The following is an 18,173-nucleotide window of genomic DNA, read 5'->3' as shown; positions in this document are numbered from 1 at the left end:
GCATGGATTTATGGTCGCAGTGAAAGCCTGTCGAGATGACGTACCTGCGGTGATGACGGCTGGGTTCAGGACGTGCTCGTCTGACACGATGAAGCCTCCGGACTGAAAGAGCTCGTTGTAGGTGTGGTTCTGAATGTCACTCAGGTTGTCTACACCAGCAAAGCTCACAAACGGATGCTTCTTCAGGGAAACTAGAGAAGGTATCTATGGGTAGAGAACACAACATCTGGAACCGGTTGCAAAATTTAAGAGAAATCAACATACTTTTTAATATTATATCTCAAATCGAAGTGCTGCTGAGCTCTGGCTTACCTTGTGAACCTGTGCGGCGATGTCTATATTCTGAATGATGACCAGCAGCTTGTCTTGACTGCTGTTTTTTTCAAGGAAACCATGAGGGTTACACTCCAAATCCCCCAACTTTTTCAAATATTCCTGTTACGAATGTTGAAACAGTAAAGGGTTAGTATGTCTACAGATCTCTAGGCAACTTAAGTGTGACAAATAGCCTTTATATCCTCCTCAATTCATGTAGCACTTGTTAGTAAGTTACACTTGCACTGAAGCTACATTTCCACACTTCAAGTTCTGCACTTCATGCCTAATTGGCCATATTTGCACCTGCTACTAACATCTGACCTCAAGTGAAAAGCACTTAATACTGGTGTAAAGATGCTCTGAATTTCTAATAGTGTGGGATATTTTTATAAATTGTGCCATGGATATGCATTAGAAACACATTTATACCAAGTGTAAGAAAGCCTTGTTCACACTGTCAGTCCACATCCGATCTGTGTGCAAATCCGATCTAAATGACTGACTGTCCACTATTGTGTATCGCCACTGTTCAAATCCAATTTGAGTGTGCCGTGGCACTTTTTCATTTTACTGAATAAAACAATAACAGCAATACAGTCTTACTGAGGTGGAATTGTTAACTTACAAAAAATGGTAGAGAGGTGATGATAATTTGATGGATGATTTAAAAAAATATATTCGCTAATTACCTGTACGTAGCGTATTCATCCTAATGTAAAATTAACGGTCACCTAACTACTGTCATAATGCTCAGGAGAGTTTCCAAATACTAAAAATGATAAACACATAACATTTATGGGTTATGTGCATGTGCAATGTGTTAATTTTTGTTGACAGTATTTTAATTTTATTGAATGATTATGAACATATTAAGCTAGAGGTGGGCTATATGAACAAAATCTTATATCACAATATGAGTAATTTTATATCACGATGACGATATGGTTATTTTTGCTTTTAATAAGGTTATGAAATAAAAATGCTACATTGTATAAATTCATCAAAGACACTGCATGGGTTTTCACTGTGTAAATCAAATTTCTTATTAAAGTTACAGTCAAGAGCAGTGACAGAATTCGTTCTCTTCTTTCTGATATAGTGTACTCAACTGTTATACACTACATAGAGATTAGTGAACGAGTCAGCGATTTCGTGTTTACAATTTACGTGGCGTGGGAATGTGAAAAAGCTGTGCAAAATCCAGACTGAAATGGATGTAGATTTTTTACAAATCGGTTTACACTTGCTAACCATGATCGGATTCCAATGGGATATGCGCAAAAAAAGGATTTCGACAGCTTGAATTTTTTTATTTTTCAACATTTGTTCATAAAATTACTCTAAAAATTATTTAATTTTTATATGTTGATGACTTTTAGATCAGAGAGCTTTTTGGCCACTGGATCGGAGCATTGTTAATCACTGCGTGAGTCACTTAGCCTCTACATTTCATAATGCTTAACAACATTGTTTCGAAGCGCTGTCAATGCTTTGTAAAACCTTTTTAGCTACTCGAATCTGAATTTGATTCATTACATTACATGCAATTCGACCGCAGACCATCTCGGTTCATGGTAACGCTGAACCGATATTTATTGATGACTTTCGTGTGACTGATAACACTGTAGATAGTGTGAGTAACAAAATGCAGATTTGACCGCAATAATAATAACAACTGACACTTCAAATCAACAATTATCAACTTTTAGTAAAAGCGGTCTTTAAAAATGTCTGAAAATATATCTACATGAATAACCCAATACATAAGCTTTATGTCTTCATGCTCTCACGTAATTTTTCAGCAAACGGTTTATACGTATTTATATATAGGGCTATACAGCCATCCAGTGGTTACACCGTGGTATTGCAGATGATAAACGACACATGCCTTTGGTGTGAGAGACCCGGGTTCGAATCCACTGTGAGACACCAATGTGTCCCTGAGCAAGACACTTAACCCCTAGTTGCTCCAGAGGCGTGCGACCTCTGACATATATAGCAATTGTAAGTCCAAAGCATCAGCTAAATGAATAAATGTAAATGTAAATAAACGGTGCATAATTTAGAGGTTAATATGGAGTAAAATCCCCTGAAAATAATACAAATACTAAAGAAAAAATATATTGTTTATATCACATATCGTTCTCATACAACTCAGTCTTCATTAATTTGTATATTCATCTATAAGTGTTTGGGCTGTATAACAACACAGTAGCCCCGCCCTGCAACATCAAGCTCCGCCCCCCAGATAAAATATGTTCCCGCAGCTATGGATTTGGACTGACAGAGCCACTGCAGCACTACATGTACCTTAATTTCCCAGCAGACGTCACTCTCCTCCTCATCGGTGGAATGGATGTAGAAGTAGACTATGTTCTTCTGAACTCCTTTAATGATCTCCACCAGGTTACTGATCACCTCGGGCTGCAGCTGATCGATGATACTGCTGATGGCAGAATGAGCGTGTCCCATCTGGCCGTCTTCAGCTAGCACGGCGGGGTGACCCTCCACAGCTCCTGTAGTCTCAGCAACCAAACTACCATTCATCTCATGAGGGACATTTGCGTCCTGAGTTTTCTGGGTCACCGAGTCCTGCTCTAATGCCCACATCTGCTGGGGTGTCTCCTGGAGATCAGGGTCGGGCAAACTTGAGTGAAGTTTAGGCTGCGTCAATGGGTCAGGTAGGGCACTAGAAGGGGAGCATGGTGTCAGAGATGACTCAAAGGTGTTGATGGAAGGCGAGGAAGCACATGGATTAAAGCTGGAGGACGTATCAGGGACATCTGAAGGAACTTCTGCAGCAGATGAGGAGGAAGTCACATCTTCGTGGTATTGACTGACGTGCTGAGGGTCTATGAACACCATCAGGCTGTCGTGAAAAGAGCTGATGTAGTTACTGACGGGAAACGGAGTGTTGTACTTTGACACGTAATTGGAAAGTGGCACAGCTGGAGTCTGGAGTGGTTCTCGTGAGCCCTGAGTGCTGGAGCAAGAAACATAAAAAATACGTTTGGCCCTCAAAAGCTGCTCGACCTCACTGGAGAAGCCAGACACGAGCTCGTTGACTATGTGGTCAAAACCGCTGCCGTCTGCAGGACACGCTGTGGCCACAGCCGGAGCGACAGGCTCTTCATCCTCAACCTCTGCTGCCGTCTGCACATCCAGATCCACCGCTGTGTTGCTGCTGTCCGGCTGGTAGGGAGGGGACAGGTCCTTTACGTCAGGTGTGGCGTGTGTAGACACGGTTGGGCTCTGAACGAAGCGTGGGTCTTCAGGATAGTCCATCTGTCTCTGGGAATATCTCTCCGTTTTCAGACCTAATCAAGGAATTGAGAAAATCCAGATTCTTTAAAGTATTTTGTATTTTTATGAACCACAAACAACTGGCATGCAATGAAAATGACTGAGGTCTGCCTTTTATTAGTGCTGTCAAACGATTAATCGAGATTAATCGCATCCAAAATAAACGTTTTTGTGTGTGTTGTTTATTATATATATATATATATATATATATATATATATATATATATATATATATATATATATATATATATATATATATATATATATATATATAAAAACACACACATGCATGCATATATTTAAGATAAATATGTTATGTTCATATTAGTGCTGTCAAACAATTAAATCGCATCCAAAATAAAAGTTGTTGTTTACACACAATATATATATATATGTGTACTGTGTATATTTATTATGTATATAAATAAACAGTTACAATTTGGAAAATATTTACATGTATATACATTTATATTCTTATATTTTATAATATACATAAATATATTTAGTATATAAACATAACATTTTCCTTATCTATATATATATATATATATATATATATATATATATATATATATATATATATATATATATATATGCATGTGTTTGCATTTATATATACATAAATATACACAGCACACATATATTATGTAAACAAAAACTTAATTTTGGATGTGATTAATCGCTAATAATCCTTTGACAGCACCAGTTCATATTAAATGTAACTTCTTATTTATATTATATATAAATATATGTATGCATGTAAATATTTTCATAATATATATAAGCATGTGTGTGTATTTATATATACATAAATATACACAGCACACCTACATATATTATGTAAACAAAAGCTTTTATTTTGGATGCGATTAATCGCGATTAATCATTTGACAGCACTAATTTATATATTAAATATATTTATACAACAAATTATATGAATATAAATATATACATGTAAATATTTTCAAAATATATACTGTATGCATGTGTATTTATATATACATAATAAATATGCACGGCACACACACATATGTAAACAAAAACTCTTATTTTGGATGTGATTAATAGTTTGACAGCACTACTTTTTACATTTTAAAAAGGAAACACTGTTATGTGTGTTCCCATATTGCATTAGATATATAAACAGATATACAATAGACTACTGAACTCAAATTAATACAACTCTGATTTCACAAACGTTGAGATCACAAATTAAGACTTAATGCAGCTTCCAAACTGAAAAATGCTGAGTTTCTCTTTAAGCCTTTTAGTATTTTATTAGGGCAGAACTTGTATAGACATTAGATTAGTGAATGCAGATCATATTCACTAATAAATAAGAGTTTTCCTTCAATAAACTCTTTTGCTTATTGATAGCAAGGTAGCTATTGTAGTAGTTATGTTTAGGTATTGGGTTGGGTTAAAGGATCTAGAATATGGTCATGCAGAATAAGGCATTAATATGTGCTTTATACAGTCAATATGCATGCTAATAAGAAAAAAAGTGTGGAAAAAAAAAATGGAGAAAATGAATAATTATTTGTTTTGCAGTGTTACTTGTTGACTTGCAAGGTCATTATTAGACACTTTGAACTGTTCTTCACATCACATGAACGGAGTTTACCTGTGATGGGAATCAGCACCCATGGAATGGTCTTCTCCCCGAGCAGGTTAACGCCACGCTGCTGTCCTCCAGAATCTGAACAAGGGCTAAATGCTTCTAAACTACTCAAACTACCTGCGGTCTCCTCCTGAAACAGCAAAAACATAGTCAAAACCACCACCAAGAGTTCAGGACTCTAAATCAAATGAGTGAATAAATACATACAAATAAACAATACTTTTGGCTAGATGCAAATCATTTAATAAAGAGCATAACTCATATTCAGTAGTATTCTAGTACTCCAACTCATCTGCTCTGTTTTGTTCAGTAAATAGGCTACATTAATTCAATTGCAGGTGAGGAAACAACTCGCTGCTCTACATTCACCGCACAACACTGGCTATGAAAGGAACGGCACACTACTACACAGAATATATACTGTGACGAGTACAGTACGTGGATTTCCATTAAAACACCAGAGCACACTGTGTATAAGACACAATATAGTGTGCTTGAATCAGAAGTCATTATTTGAGTAAAGACAAAAATAAAAAAGGGATTCAATTGTGAAATAACCTTTGCGCTGCCTTAAAGTAAAAAAAACAAAAAACAATGCACTCTTATACTTCATGTTTGTACATTAGTATTATACTGTATATTCCCTAAGCTACAGCATTGTTGCATAAAAGCAACATAATTGGTGTTCAGAATAACAGCAGTTTCTTAACACTGCAGCTCAGGTGCACATATATAAATGCCATTTATTGGAAGTATATTTCCAATAAATAAGAAAATCATTTCCCTCTATTACATAGCTGCATATGACAAATACATGCACCTATTTTGTGTTTTATAATGGGCTGCTTTCATATTATGAAACTAATAAGCACTGATTTTACAAAACATTGTCTTGTATATAAGACGATCTTATATTATTCTATATTTTCCATATGGATGAACTGACAAAAGAGAAACTTTCAATAAGCTTTAAAGAAAAATAAATGACTGTCACGTGCATCTGAAAATGAAAGATGCTGACTGAGCAGCATCCCAAGAGTGTTGAGGTACCAGTCTATCAGCACTGTTTGTATCGCTCCACTCGTCTGTTTGTGTATTCCAGATGTTCAGCTGTGCATTAGTCACGTTTAGTCATTTATTTATTTAAATAGTTCCTGTCTGGCTTTATGAGTACAGCATGAGCCCTGCATGATTGATGATTTCAAGCTAAAGCACAAGACAATGTTTTGTAAAATTATGACATTGAGTTTAAAGTGACATTTTACATTTAACATTTTAAAGCAGCTCGTTCTCCTTGGCATTCATGGCAAATCATGGCATTTCAGTCTGCAATCTAAGCAGATGTCTAGTTTAATGATGGGTGTCTGCGATAGATGTGTTGATGGTTTTACTGGTGTGAAGCCCCAACACCGGTTATGTCACTTGCCCACCGTGGCACCGCCTCACCGTCGTTTTTTTAATTACATTTTTTTTTATAGTAGCCTAATAAAAATCATTCAGTTCAGTTAGAGCAGGGGTTTTCAACCTTTTAGGACATGCGCCCCCCCACGTTTGTCTAATTTCACTCGCGCCCCCCCCCAACACACTCACTGTCGCCTAACAGCGGGAGTCTGATTGCCCCCTAGCGGATGGCTGAAGATTTGAAAGCTCGTATTCGTAAATCTTCAAGGCAATGTCTCTGAATTAATTGATGCTCGCGCCCCCCTTGACAGGTGCTGGCGCCCCACGGGTTGAAAACCCCTGAGTTAGAGAACAGACACTACAATTAAAACTGAACCTGGCTGCCGAACAACAGTCGCCTCACAGATCAGACTTCATTTATCACGAGAGGAGAAGCTGACAAGAAGAGAGAGGTGAGACAGACAAGACGATGGCAGAAGAGTTTCAAAACCAAACGCAAAAGCGCCTGTTTTAAAAATATTTGGAATTATTTGGATTTTGAAAAGCTGTTGTTGTCTTCTGCCATTAATCTAAGGTGATATTGGAAGTTTTTTAAAATATTTTGTTTCTTATTCATTTGGTTCCACAGTGTTTGCAGATTTTTATTTAAACTGTTTTTTTATTTTACATCAAGCATGCCATGTCTCCAAGCTTTCTTATTCGTTTTGCTAATAAACGTACGTTTCTTATTTATTTGGTTCCACAGTGTTTACTGATCTTCAGTTTTGTATAGGCTACCTAAACTTTGTTATTTGATATTTTATATTAGGCATATAGCATGGTGTATTTTTATTTGTTTTGTTAATAAAAGTTCTATGTTCTACATTGTATTTTGTTGTTGCTTGAATTGAATTCAAGCAATCGACGCCCAATTGCCGCTAATTTGAAAGCTAAAGTAAAATGTGCACGGCAATTTAAAACGGAAGGAAAACTAAAAAATCTTATATGTACAATGTAGTATGCTACTCTCTGAAATGCTTATGGTTAGATAATGTTTGCTCGTAGTATGAAGTACACAATATATGCCATTCCAAACATAGCCAGAGTGTGTGATTCAAGATAAAGTCATCTTTATATGAACTGTATCACACAAGTGTGTTAGAGAATTTTTATGAAGATATCTGATTTCTCAGCAATGAAGCATTTTTCGTTTGTTTAGTGCCACAATGTAACTTCTCGTCCCATCACCTGCATGAGATTCTCTTTCTGCCACAAACGCTCACCCACCTTTCCTCTCTTCACCTGTGTCTTCTCTACGTAGCCTGTTGCACGCTTTTTCTGTGAAAAATCAAGCACTTCAGCTAACAGCTTTTTTTCCTGACACTTTGGGAAAGCAATTTGGTCAACATTAGACTTGCAGAATGGCACCTACCTTTCTTGAAAACCACTCATCCCAAATGTACATTTCTACACTAACCTCTCCTTAAAAGTATTCATTTCACAAACCTGTTGCATCAACATTATCAAACTATTTACAGCCAAAGTACATCAATTATGTTCTCATTTACTCACCCTGAAGTCATTCCAAACCTACATTTTTTTTTTCCCCGGAGGAACAAAAGGCTGAATTTTTAAAGAATATTTTGGGCACCATTTGAAATATAATGAACAGTTTTAAAACTTTTCTGTTCATCACTCAAAATATCTCTAAAAAAAAAAACTTACACAATGTATATAATGAATAAGCTGGACTATTCTGAAATAAGCTGGATCTTAATATCTCTCTAAGATATAAGATAATAAGATATCAGGTTTGGGATGACAACAGAATGTACATGTTCAAGTAATATTAGGGCTGCCCCCGAATAAATGTGTTTTCTAGTGGACTAATAATCATTAAAGTGGTCATGAACTGAGAAAACAAAATTCTTGTGATCTTTTGACATAAGAGGTCATTGTGCTATAAAACATACTGTAAGTTTCAGAAATCAAAACTTTATTGTTTGTCTAAAAAAAAAAAAAAACAGCTTATATTGAAGCCAATCTACAGCTTGTGTAATGTGCCACTCTATGATGTAATAGTGTGGATAAGCACCGCCTCCTCTACATCACTGCCTATTTAGCCCCTCCCACCGATTCTACAGCACTGCCTGTTTTGCCCCGCCCACTGATTCCACATTGCTGTCTGTTTAATTTAACTATGTATTGAGCTATTTATGCGTTTTAATCCTAAACCACAGCAGCGTCCATCTGTGAAGGCTGTGAAATATACACACCTATTAGCCAATCATAGCAGTGGGCGTTTACTTCCGAGCCCACAATCCACCAGGCCTATTCAAACAGAGCGCTCTGATGAGGGGGTTTAAACAGGACAGAAAATTACTGTTACTTCTAAATCATGTTTTTTAAAGTAAAAATCTTGATGACATAAGTGGACCTTGGAGAATAGTACAAAATAAAAAACAAAAGGCAGTTCATGACCCCTTTAAGTCAAAGTTGTTTAGTCTCGTCCTATCACCAGCATAAACTTTCTCTCACCCACCTTTCCTCTCTTCACCTGCGTCTTCTTTATGTAGCCTGTTGCACGCTCTTTCTGTGAAAATCAAGCACTTCAACTAACAGCTTTACTCAAAACAAAGGGAAACTAGCCCAAAACACACTTTGGGAATGACATTTGGTCAAAATTAGACCATTAGAATGGCATCTACCCTTCTTGAAAACCTTTCTCCCCAAACTCTACCCTTAAATTTCTACACTAAGCTCTCCTTCAATGTACTCATGTCTCAAAGCTGTTGCATCAAGATAACGAAATTGTTGAAAGCCAAAGGAAATCAATTCTGTTCACATTTACACCCTCAAGTCTTTCCAAACCTGTATGACTTTTTTCTTCAGGGAAATACAAAGGCTGAATTTTTTGAGAATATTCTGGACGCTCTTTTAAATATAATGAACAAAGCCATATGAAAAAGTGCACTTCATAAGTCACTGATAAATCTTCCCTGAAACCAAATCTCTGGAATGGACTAACACTTGTATGAACACAAAAATAGTTTTCATGCATCTCGTGACCAAACATCAGTGCTGTCAACGGCTCCATATCTGAGTTTTAAAACGGTTCACTCAAAATACAGATAAAAAAACTTGGTTTATAACACGTAGTTTGGACTATTTTGGTCACTTCTGAAGCCTAACAAACTCTGGTCGCTGTATACTTTCACACAGGTTTGGAACGACAACAGAATGTACATGTTCAAGTATTGCTTAATATTAGGGCTGCCCCTGACTAAAGATTTTTGTTATAGTTGTTAATTTAATCCATTAGTTGACTAAATCACACATTTATATTAATTTAATTACCTAAATATATACTAGGTGGCCTTTAATATACAGCCCATTCCGCACTCAAACATGCATGAAGCTTGTGTTGGGAAAAATAGCGATAAGAGATATTACAACTATTTATTAATTTATTAATACACAAACAAATCTCTGCAGTAGAGTGGACAAGCATTGATAGAGAAATGCACCATTTATACACATTACATAATCAGAGAGTATTTTTTATTGTATTTTAATTGGTTCATTTTAGGGGTGTAACGGTACACAAACATGACGTCACGTTTCGGTACAGCAGGAGGAAAAAACTAAACTTTTTTTTTAATTAAACAATGGTTTACTGAACAAATTGCTTTGTAATTTAATTTGTTTAAAGAAAATTAAAATTTTGATGGGGATAAAAATCTACCTCAGCTTCTGCTCTAAACTATAGGGAGCCCTTTTACATTACTATAAAGTTACAATTAACAACAGAGCCCAACATTCAAGCACTATTTATTTTTAACTATAATAATCAACACTCAAATTAAAAATGTGCATGCAAACATGTAAACTGCACATTATGCAGTTTTTAAATGAACTTCTAAATTATACAATTTCTATTTGTTGCTGAAATATAATCAATTACACAGTGGCTGTCAACTTGTTTCATAAAAGATGTATTTAAATATTAAATAAATCAAGACATCACTAACAGGTAAAGTAAAATATAATGAAGTATATAGTCTAATATCTCTCAAAATGCTCTTCTCTAGACTTCATTTCTCTAGCAAATAACGAGATGTGGACACTGATGACTTGCTGCGTGACATTTTGTTTACAAGCTGTTTTAATGGCGTCTTTCAGCGAGTGAAACAGTGATTGCGTGAGATTTTCATTCATGTTTATTTCACGTTAAAACTAGTAGTAAAGATGAAGGGATGATTGCGTTCACTATTAGATCACTGTTGGAACTAAGGCGTTCTGTCTCGCCACATCAAAGAGCACCAAAATGGCTTGTATTGCCTGAATTTCCTGAAAAATTTATTTGAAGTGATTTGTTACATGCTTACTGAACCGAAAGACCCGCACCGAAAATGTTCAGCACGAATAAGTGTACCGTTGCACCCCTAGATCATTTAAATAATCAGTTGAAACTGGTGTGCTTCTTAACATTTTTTGGAACCTGTGATACTTTTTTCTTTGATTCTTTGAATAAAATGTTAAAAAGAACAGCGTTTATTCAAAATAGAAATCTTTTCTAACAATATTATGTCTTTACTATCACTTTTTATCCATTTAACACGTCCTTGCTGAATAAAAGTATTAATAAAAGTATAAAAAAAGAAAACAAAATTGACTGACCTCAAACTTTTGAATAGTAGTGTATATTGTAACAACATGTCAATTTTAAATAAACACTTATTTTGAACTTTTTATTCAAAGAATCCTGTAAAAAAACATCAGTTTCCAACACTGATAATAAATCAGCATATTATTATGATTTCTGAAAGATCATGTGACACTGAAGACTGGAGTAATGATGCTGAAAATACAGCAATGCATCACAGAAATATATTTAAATTTTATTAAAAAAAAAAAAAAACTTATTTTAAATTGTAATAATATTTCATTAGATATAATTTTTTTCCTGTATTTTTGATCAAATAGATAAAAGCCTTGATGAGCAAATGAAAATCTTACTGATCCCAAACTTTTGAATGGCATTGTACATATTTCAGTTTCAAATAAGCCATATTTGAGATGAATAAATGACAAACGTTTGTATTTCCTGCCCGATCACTGCAAGGACCAGCCGTTAACTATCTGTCCATCCCGGATATGGACCACTTTTTTATGTGACGTATGCTGCCTTCACGTGCTATCGGAATTATCGTAAACACGAGTTTCCTGACCGGAAATAGCATGTGAACGGCCTCTCAAGTCGTATTTATTACTGGGAAATTACTGAAATAATTTTTATACCCGACTTTCCGAGTTGGGCGGGTCATAAACTTTATACATGGTGGAGGGGCCAACCATTGCTGCTGTCAAAGCTGCTCTCACAACAACTACATCCCTTTATCTTGTCGCTAAAGTAGTGTCTTTATAGGCTAGATATGAACGATCATTCGAAGCATATTGTATGTTTTATAAGCAGTGAAATAAGCATGTATTTGACCGAAATTCCAGAATTGTCAGCAAACTGCATGTATAGCACGTGAATGTTTATACGATTGTCAACCAATGGGATGCTACATTTAATTATTTCCAACATTAAAGCACTTGAACATGACAAGCTTGTAATCACGACTTTACAGGTGGGAAATAGGACATTTCCGATAGCATGTGTAGGCAGCATAGCTAGCAAAATGTTAGTCGACTAAGCCTCTTCTCGTCATCTATTTACGGGCAGCCCTACTAAAGTACAGTTTGTGTTGGTGTGAATGAGTAGTTTGAGCACACTGATCTACCTCCAGACAGTCGCTCCTTTCGGGTTCATCCTCCACAAATCTCTTCCTGAGGTCGATGTCGCGGTCGGTTGGAAGGCCGAGTCTGGCCATGCTGTCAGAAATGTCCATCGCGTCCATCGTCTCGGTGTCTTCATGCGACTCTGCGGCGCCTCTGGTCAGGGTGTCTATCATTCGTAAGACCTCTAGCGCCCCCTTCCTCTTGTCTCTGCGCAGGTCCGTGTCCAGACTGGTCTTTCCGAAGCGGTCCAGGATCTCCATGATCTTCAGCACTCCCTGAGTTTTGTTCTTCCTCAGGTCTGTGTCCTGAAGACCGACGCTGCTCAGAATATTAGCCAGAGATGGAGTGGACTGTCTGTCGTCCGCTGATGAAGAGAGGACACTAGATTAACGACTAACAGCAACAGTAAACAGCTGTTACACAATTCAATCTAGGGCTGTCAAAAAAAAATTAGAATTTAAAATATTCATCGAATTTAAAATAAAAATCCACATTCGAATGCAAAAATGCTGCATTTGAATTTTTAGGTGTGCGTCAAGCAGCCTTATCAGTGGTGCACAAGATGTGATGACAATGGGTTCCATTGCATTTTAATGCTTTTTTTTGCCTATCCAGTCGAACACACTGGATGTGGCGCTGCTGCTTTGTTTATTCAAAATATTGCGGAAAAAGAGAACATCAATGCGGAGATGATGTTGTTTGCTGAAACCAAGCCGTTCACACACAACGCACAAGTCCACATTCCATTGATTTGTGCTTACTGGTGAAAGTGCAATACCTAAAATGCAAAAATAAATTTATCAAATGACAACAATCATTGCAATTATAATTTAACACAAATAATTATTTAACCATTTAAATCTAAATCAGTTTAACCATTAAAAAGCATGACGAAAAGATTTAATTGACTAAAACTAGACTAAAATGCTCAAACATTTAGGGGTGGTTTCCTGGACGGACATTAAGACTAATCCTAGTCCTAGACTAAAATGGCCCTTTAACCGGAATAACAGAAATCTGCTTTCTCTGTCATGGTTTTAAATAGACTTAGTCTAGTCCTGAATTTAATAGACTGATTTCCTGGAAGAAGACTACTACTTCAGGACTAAATTGAGGCGTAAAATTAAAGAGGAGTAAAAAGCACATTTGACAGGACTGAGATTAATTTTAAAGTCTAAGACTAAGACTAAATTAAAAACGGCTAACGAAATTAGTTCTGTGTGAATGGCCCCTTATACTTTTATTTTGGGGAGAATATCTCAATAGAAATTACTGAACTTCAAATTACATACAATCTGGCAACCACAACCATGAAAGCTTGTTGAGGCTTGATGTAAGAATACAAAATGAAAGGATAAAAACCAACGTAGAAATACCACAGACGATTGCATAATAAATCAAGAGAAACAGAAATCGTGATCACATTCAAAACAGGATTCACGGTGCAGCCCAGATCTTCGTTCTCCTCACCTTCTCTTAGTTCTTCGCTGGGCTGATTTCTCAGGCGTTTTGAGCTTCCCTCATGAGCGTCGAGATCCACCTTCCTCTTCAGCGTGCAGGATTCCTCCGCCACCTCTGGATCTCCCGCCTGTCCCTTCGAGCTCTTCTTGTTGAGCTGGATGAGCTTCAGCAGCTCCTGGACTTTGTCCGGGTCACTATGAGAGGCTGCTCTCTCCGTCTGAGCCCGGAGCTCCTCCACCTTCTTCTTCACGCTCTCCAGGAGCATGGTGAACACGGCCGGCTTGTAGATGTAGGGCCGCAGGAAGCTCTCCCAGTTGGTCTTCTGCCGGGGCGCGGGAAACAGTTTCTCCCTGGCGTCCAGTTTGGGGTCGTAGTCGGTCCGAGCGCGCTGCAGGGGGTTGCCCTCGCGGAGGTTCGTAAGGTAGTCATAAACCTGCTGCTCCACGGCGGCGCCGAGGTCAGCGGGAGGCTCGGCGTGAGCCTTGCTCAGAGCGCAGTGAAGAGCGGAGACGAACCAGTCGTGCTGGGGCATGATGGGACTGTGGTGCTCTGACGACACGGGTCTGCTGCTCTCAGAGGGGTTTAAAGCTTTACCAAGACAAAGACTGTTTCATTACGACATCACAAAATTAAGACCAAACAAGATCTGATTGGTGAAACACACTATGGAAATATGAAAACGTAGACACTTCAAGCAAAGGCAGCTTGAGTCTGTACATTGTTGTGTTCTGAATGCCACTGTCGGCTGAATCTAAAAAATAACTTTTGAAAAATACAAATTAAACTGAAATAATATCGGCAACTGCTGATTGGAACATTTGTTCTGCATTGTTGCTATTTCCTTGCATAATTTATAGTTAATTGGTTCACACTTTAATTTAAAGCCTTTATGTAAATGATGCACTACAAACATGTAACGGAGTTACGTAATTTAATAACAAAATAAATGGGTTACACTATTTTAAGGTGTCGTTGTTACAGTGCAATTATACATTTAAGTACTGAGTAATATTAATTAGCTACATGTATTTACTGTATGGTTAGGATTAGGGTTACTTGCAGGCAATTATGCATTATAAATTGTTATTATAATAGTAAGTACATGTAACGTGTAACAAGGGCACCTTGAATATTTTCACACAAAGATTTGATTGATTTCTTTCCAAAATTGCCTTGACTGCTCTAAAATAGGAGACACCAATGTTTCAGGAGTTTAGGACACGTTTATTTGATCTTAATTCAAGTTATGAAGGATTTTGAAAGTCTGACAGTAATCAGTGATGAGTACTCCTGTAAGGTTAACCCTGCCTGCTTTACATGTTTGAAAATGATTAACAGATTAGAAAAATTTAGAAATTTCAATTTAGAAAAGCAATCAAATGTAATCAGCTACATTACTTTATTAAAGTAATGTAAAGTTGCACTACTTATTACATTTCAAATAGGGTCTCGTTTTCAAAGTAACCTTCCCAACACTGTTTATTATAATACTTATCGATTTACAGTCACACCTTTAGAAAGTATAATACATTAAAACACAAAAAAACAAAGCACATCCAAAACAAAAGTTTTTGTTTGCATAATATATGTGTGTACGGTGTATATTTATTATGTATATATAAATACACACATACGTGTATATTTTTCAAAAAAATATGTTTATATATGAAATATATTTAACATTTACAATATAAATTATATGAATATAAATACAAACGTAAATATTTTCAAAATATATACATGTATGTGTGTGTATATATATACATAATAAATATACACAGTACACATGTTATGCAAACAAAAACTTATTTTGGATGCGATTGTTTGACAGCACTACTTTTAACGTTGTTACATTTATGAAAATATATAAGGCATTGCAATGTACATTTTGAATACATTTAAAATGCATTATACTTATAAGCTTTCAGCAAATTGTTATTGTTAATTGTTTTAACTTGAGGTCTCTACACACTGAGTCCGAAATTTTCATCCAAAATTTTCGCACGTTAAAAAATAAATACGACCTCACGTTGTGTCAATCAAGTTTGCACACTGCCTCCGAAACTTTTGTCCGTCAAAAAAAATTTTGGCCTTTACTATTAAGTTCATATTAATTTATTTTAATAGTGTTATTTACAGAAAAAAGTTAAACCAAGTTAAATACTTAAGATGTGTATTTTTATCATCTTTGGTATTGAGACTCTTTAAATCTCATTAGTATTAGTAAGTCTATTGAATTTTGACACTGCGACAACATTAGTTTGAAAAGAACCTCTATGACCAAGTTATCTGAATTAAGATCATGAATGATAACATCAGACATTTGAAGGCAATACAATGGCCCCCATGAGTAATGAAGTTTATTTTCTCCACAAGAACCGTTAAGAGTGAGACTAAGTGCTTGCAATGTTTTAGCCAAGCATTCCCGTCTGTTTGCATACTTGCATTAAATGCGTTACTGGCTTTAAGAGGAAATGCATCAGTTTAACTGTGTGCATCTCTCCAAATACTCACCTCTCTTCAACCAGTCACGTTTCTCACAGTAAATAAAAAGTGCTTGTATAGAGGACATTTTCCAACCACCTCGTCGCTCTGTAAAATCAAAATAAAGTTGATTTCATTCAAATATTTCAAAGATCAGTTTCTTTTACACTAGCATTTCACCATCCTTAGATCATACCGCTCGAGTTGGCCATCTGACTGGCAGAAAGCAAGAAGAGGAAACCTCTGTCCCGCACCATATTCACCAAAACCTGCAGTGACGAAACGACAATCAGCTCAAGTCCAAACAGCTGCAGAAATACGAATCAGGACTGATGCTCACCAGACCCTCCTCCTCCAGTTTCTGCAGCAATGCAGTCAAGCTCTTTGGAGAAGTTTTGTCTTTCTCCACCACGTCAAACAGACTGCAGAACATGCCACTTTTAGACACTACAATAACAAAGCAGATCCATTATTTACATCTCGTCATCTTTTCTCTATAAGCATAGCCAATGCAGCATTATAACATCCCTACATTAACATGCAAAAGGAAACAAACAAATATCACAATATACTATACTTTGGCTGAAAATCATGACTAGTTGTGGACAGATATATTTACAGACAAACAGGAGCTCTCGTTCTCCATCTTTTATAGTTTGTGTGGTTTGTGGCATGAAATGTTCAAAGACTCAAGACTCAAAGACTTGTTTAAAATGCATATTTCCGGACAGAGCTGGGTAGATTACACACAAATTGTAGTCTATTACTGATTTCAAATTACATGACACAAATTGTAGTTAGTAATCATTATATTTGAGGTAATATAATCAGACTACTTTTAGATTACTTTTGACCTCGCTTGTTTATCACGTTGATTTAAACAGGATAATCTTGTACCATATTGATATAAAAATACAAAGAGTAAGTAAATATATAACATTTGTTGTATTTAACATTAAACATTTTAACAAGCATTAAACATTATATCAGGTTTCCCAAACTGGGTTTGTGAAGGATTTGCAAGGGGTTTGTGAGTTTAATGAAAAGCTAATAATAATGAATTCATAAAAAATGACAATTAAAATAAATCATTTTAAAATATCAATCAAAATATAATACTAAAAATGAAATATTTTATTAACCTTCATGTCATGTGACCATAACTAACGTCAGAGAACCGTGAACATGCAAAACTTAATTAAAATATTTATGTTAAAATCTTAAATATATTAGGTGAAAGAGGTTCGGCTGACAAAAACGTTTGGGAATGCCTGCATTACGTGTAAACTAGAAATAAAATTAATTTGTGCATTTTAATGTGCTTGAAAGACAAACCCCGTCCAAGAACAGTAATGCATGGTTAAATAACGGACAGTGATGTGTTCATCAGTAGATGATAAAATGTTGAAACACTTAAACCTGAAGTGATTTTTGTAAATCCAGCGCTTAAATGCTGTGTAAACCTGATTAATGACTGATCTCTGTGTGAACATCCACAAAACTGAAGACTTTCTAAGTGTATATAAGCAGTAGTCTATTTTTAGAAATGAACATTTAAAAGACGAAAAAGGAAAATATGAATAATCTTTTGCTATCGTGTAAATAATATAGGTACATCTCAAAAAATTAGAATATGGTACAAAAATTATTTTTTTTGTAACTTGTCTCAAAAAGTGAAACTTTCATATATATTTTAGATTCATTACATGTAAAATAAGACATTTCAAAAGTTTTTTGTTTTAATTTTGATGATTAGATGATTAGAATCTTAGATTAGTAAGATCTAATCATCAAAATTAAAACAAAAAACTTTAAGCTC

General features: G+C 35.8%; 1 protein-coding gene across 3 annotated transcripts in view; it reads right to left on the bottom strand.

Annotated features, from left to right (window-relative positions):
• Positions 1-18,173, bottom strand: part of LOC306867836 (protein TASOR-like) — a 51,100-nt gene that overhangs the window by 8,520 nt on the left and 24,407 nt on the right. For 2 of the 3 annotated variants that reach the window (XM_079413747.1, XM_079413748.1), the window contains exons 11-19: positions 16,695-16,801; positions 16,551-16,623; positions 16,385-16,462; positions 13,880-14,458; positions 12,412-12,773; positions 5,246-5,372; positions 2,629-3,635; positions 313-435; positions 45-204 (exon numbers count right to left, since the gene is read on the bottom strand). In XM_079413747.1, coding sequence (XP_079269873.1) covers positions 45-204; positions 313-435; positions 2,629-3,635; positions 5,246-5,372; positions 12,412-12,773; positions 13,880-14,458; positions 16,385-16,462; positions 16,551-16,623; positions 16,695-16,801 — 2,616 coding nt within the window. Of the gene's footprint in view, positions 1-44; positions 205-312; positions 436-2,628; positions 3,636-5,245; positions 5,373-9,164; positions 9,216-12,411; positions 12,774-13,879; positions 14,459-16,384; positions 16,463-16,550; positions 16,624-16,694; positions 16,802-18,173 lie in introns of all 3 variants that reach the window. The other variant, XM_079413746.1, reaches the window with a different exon arrangement.

Source organism: Barbus barbus (genome assembly GCF_936440315.1).
Source record: "Barbus barbus genome assembly, chromosome: 49".
Lineage (NCBI taxonomy): Eukaryota > Metazoa > Chordata > Actinopteri > Cypriniformes > Cyprinidae > Barbus > Barbus barbus.
Note: the sequence above shows the minus strand (reverse complement) of the source record. Positions and strands in the feature narration are given on the sequence as shown.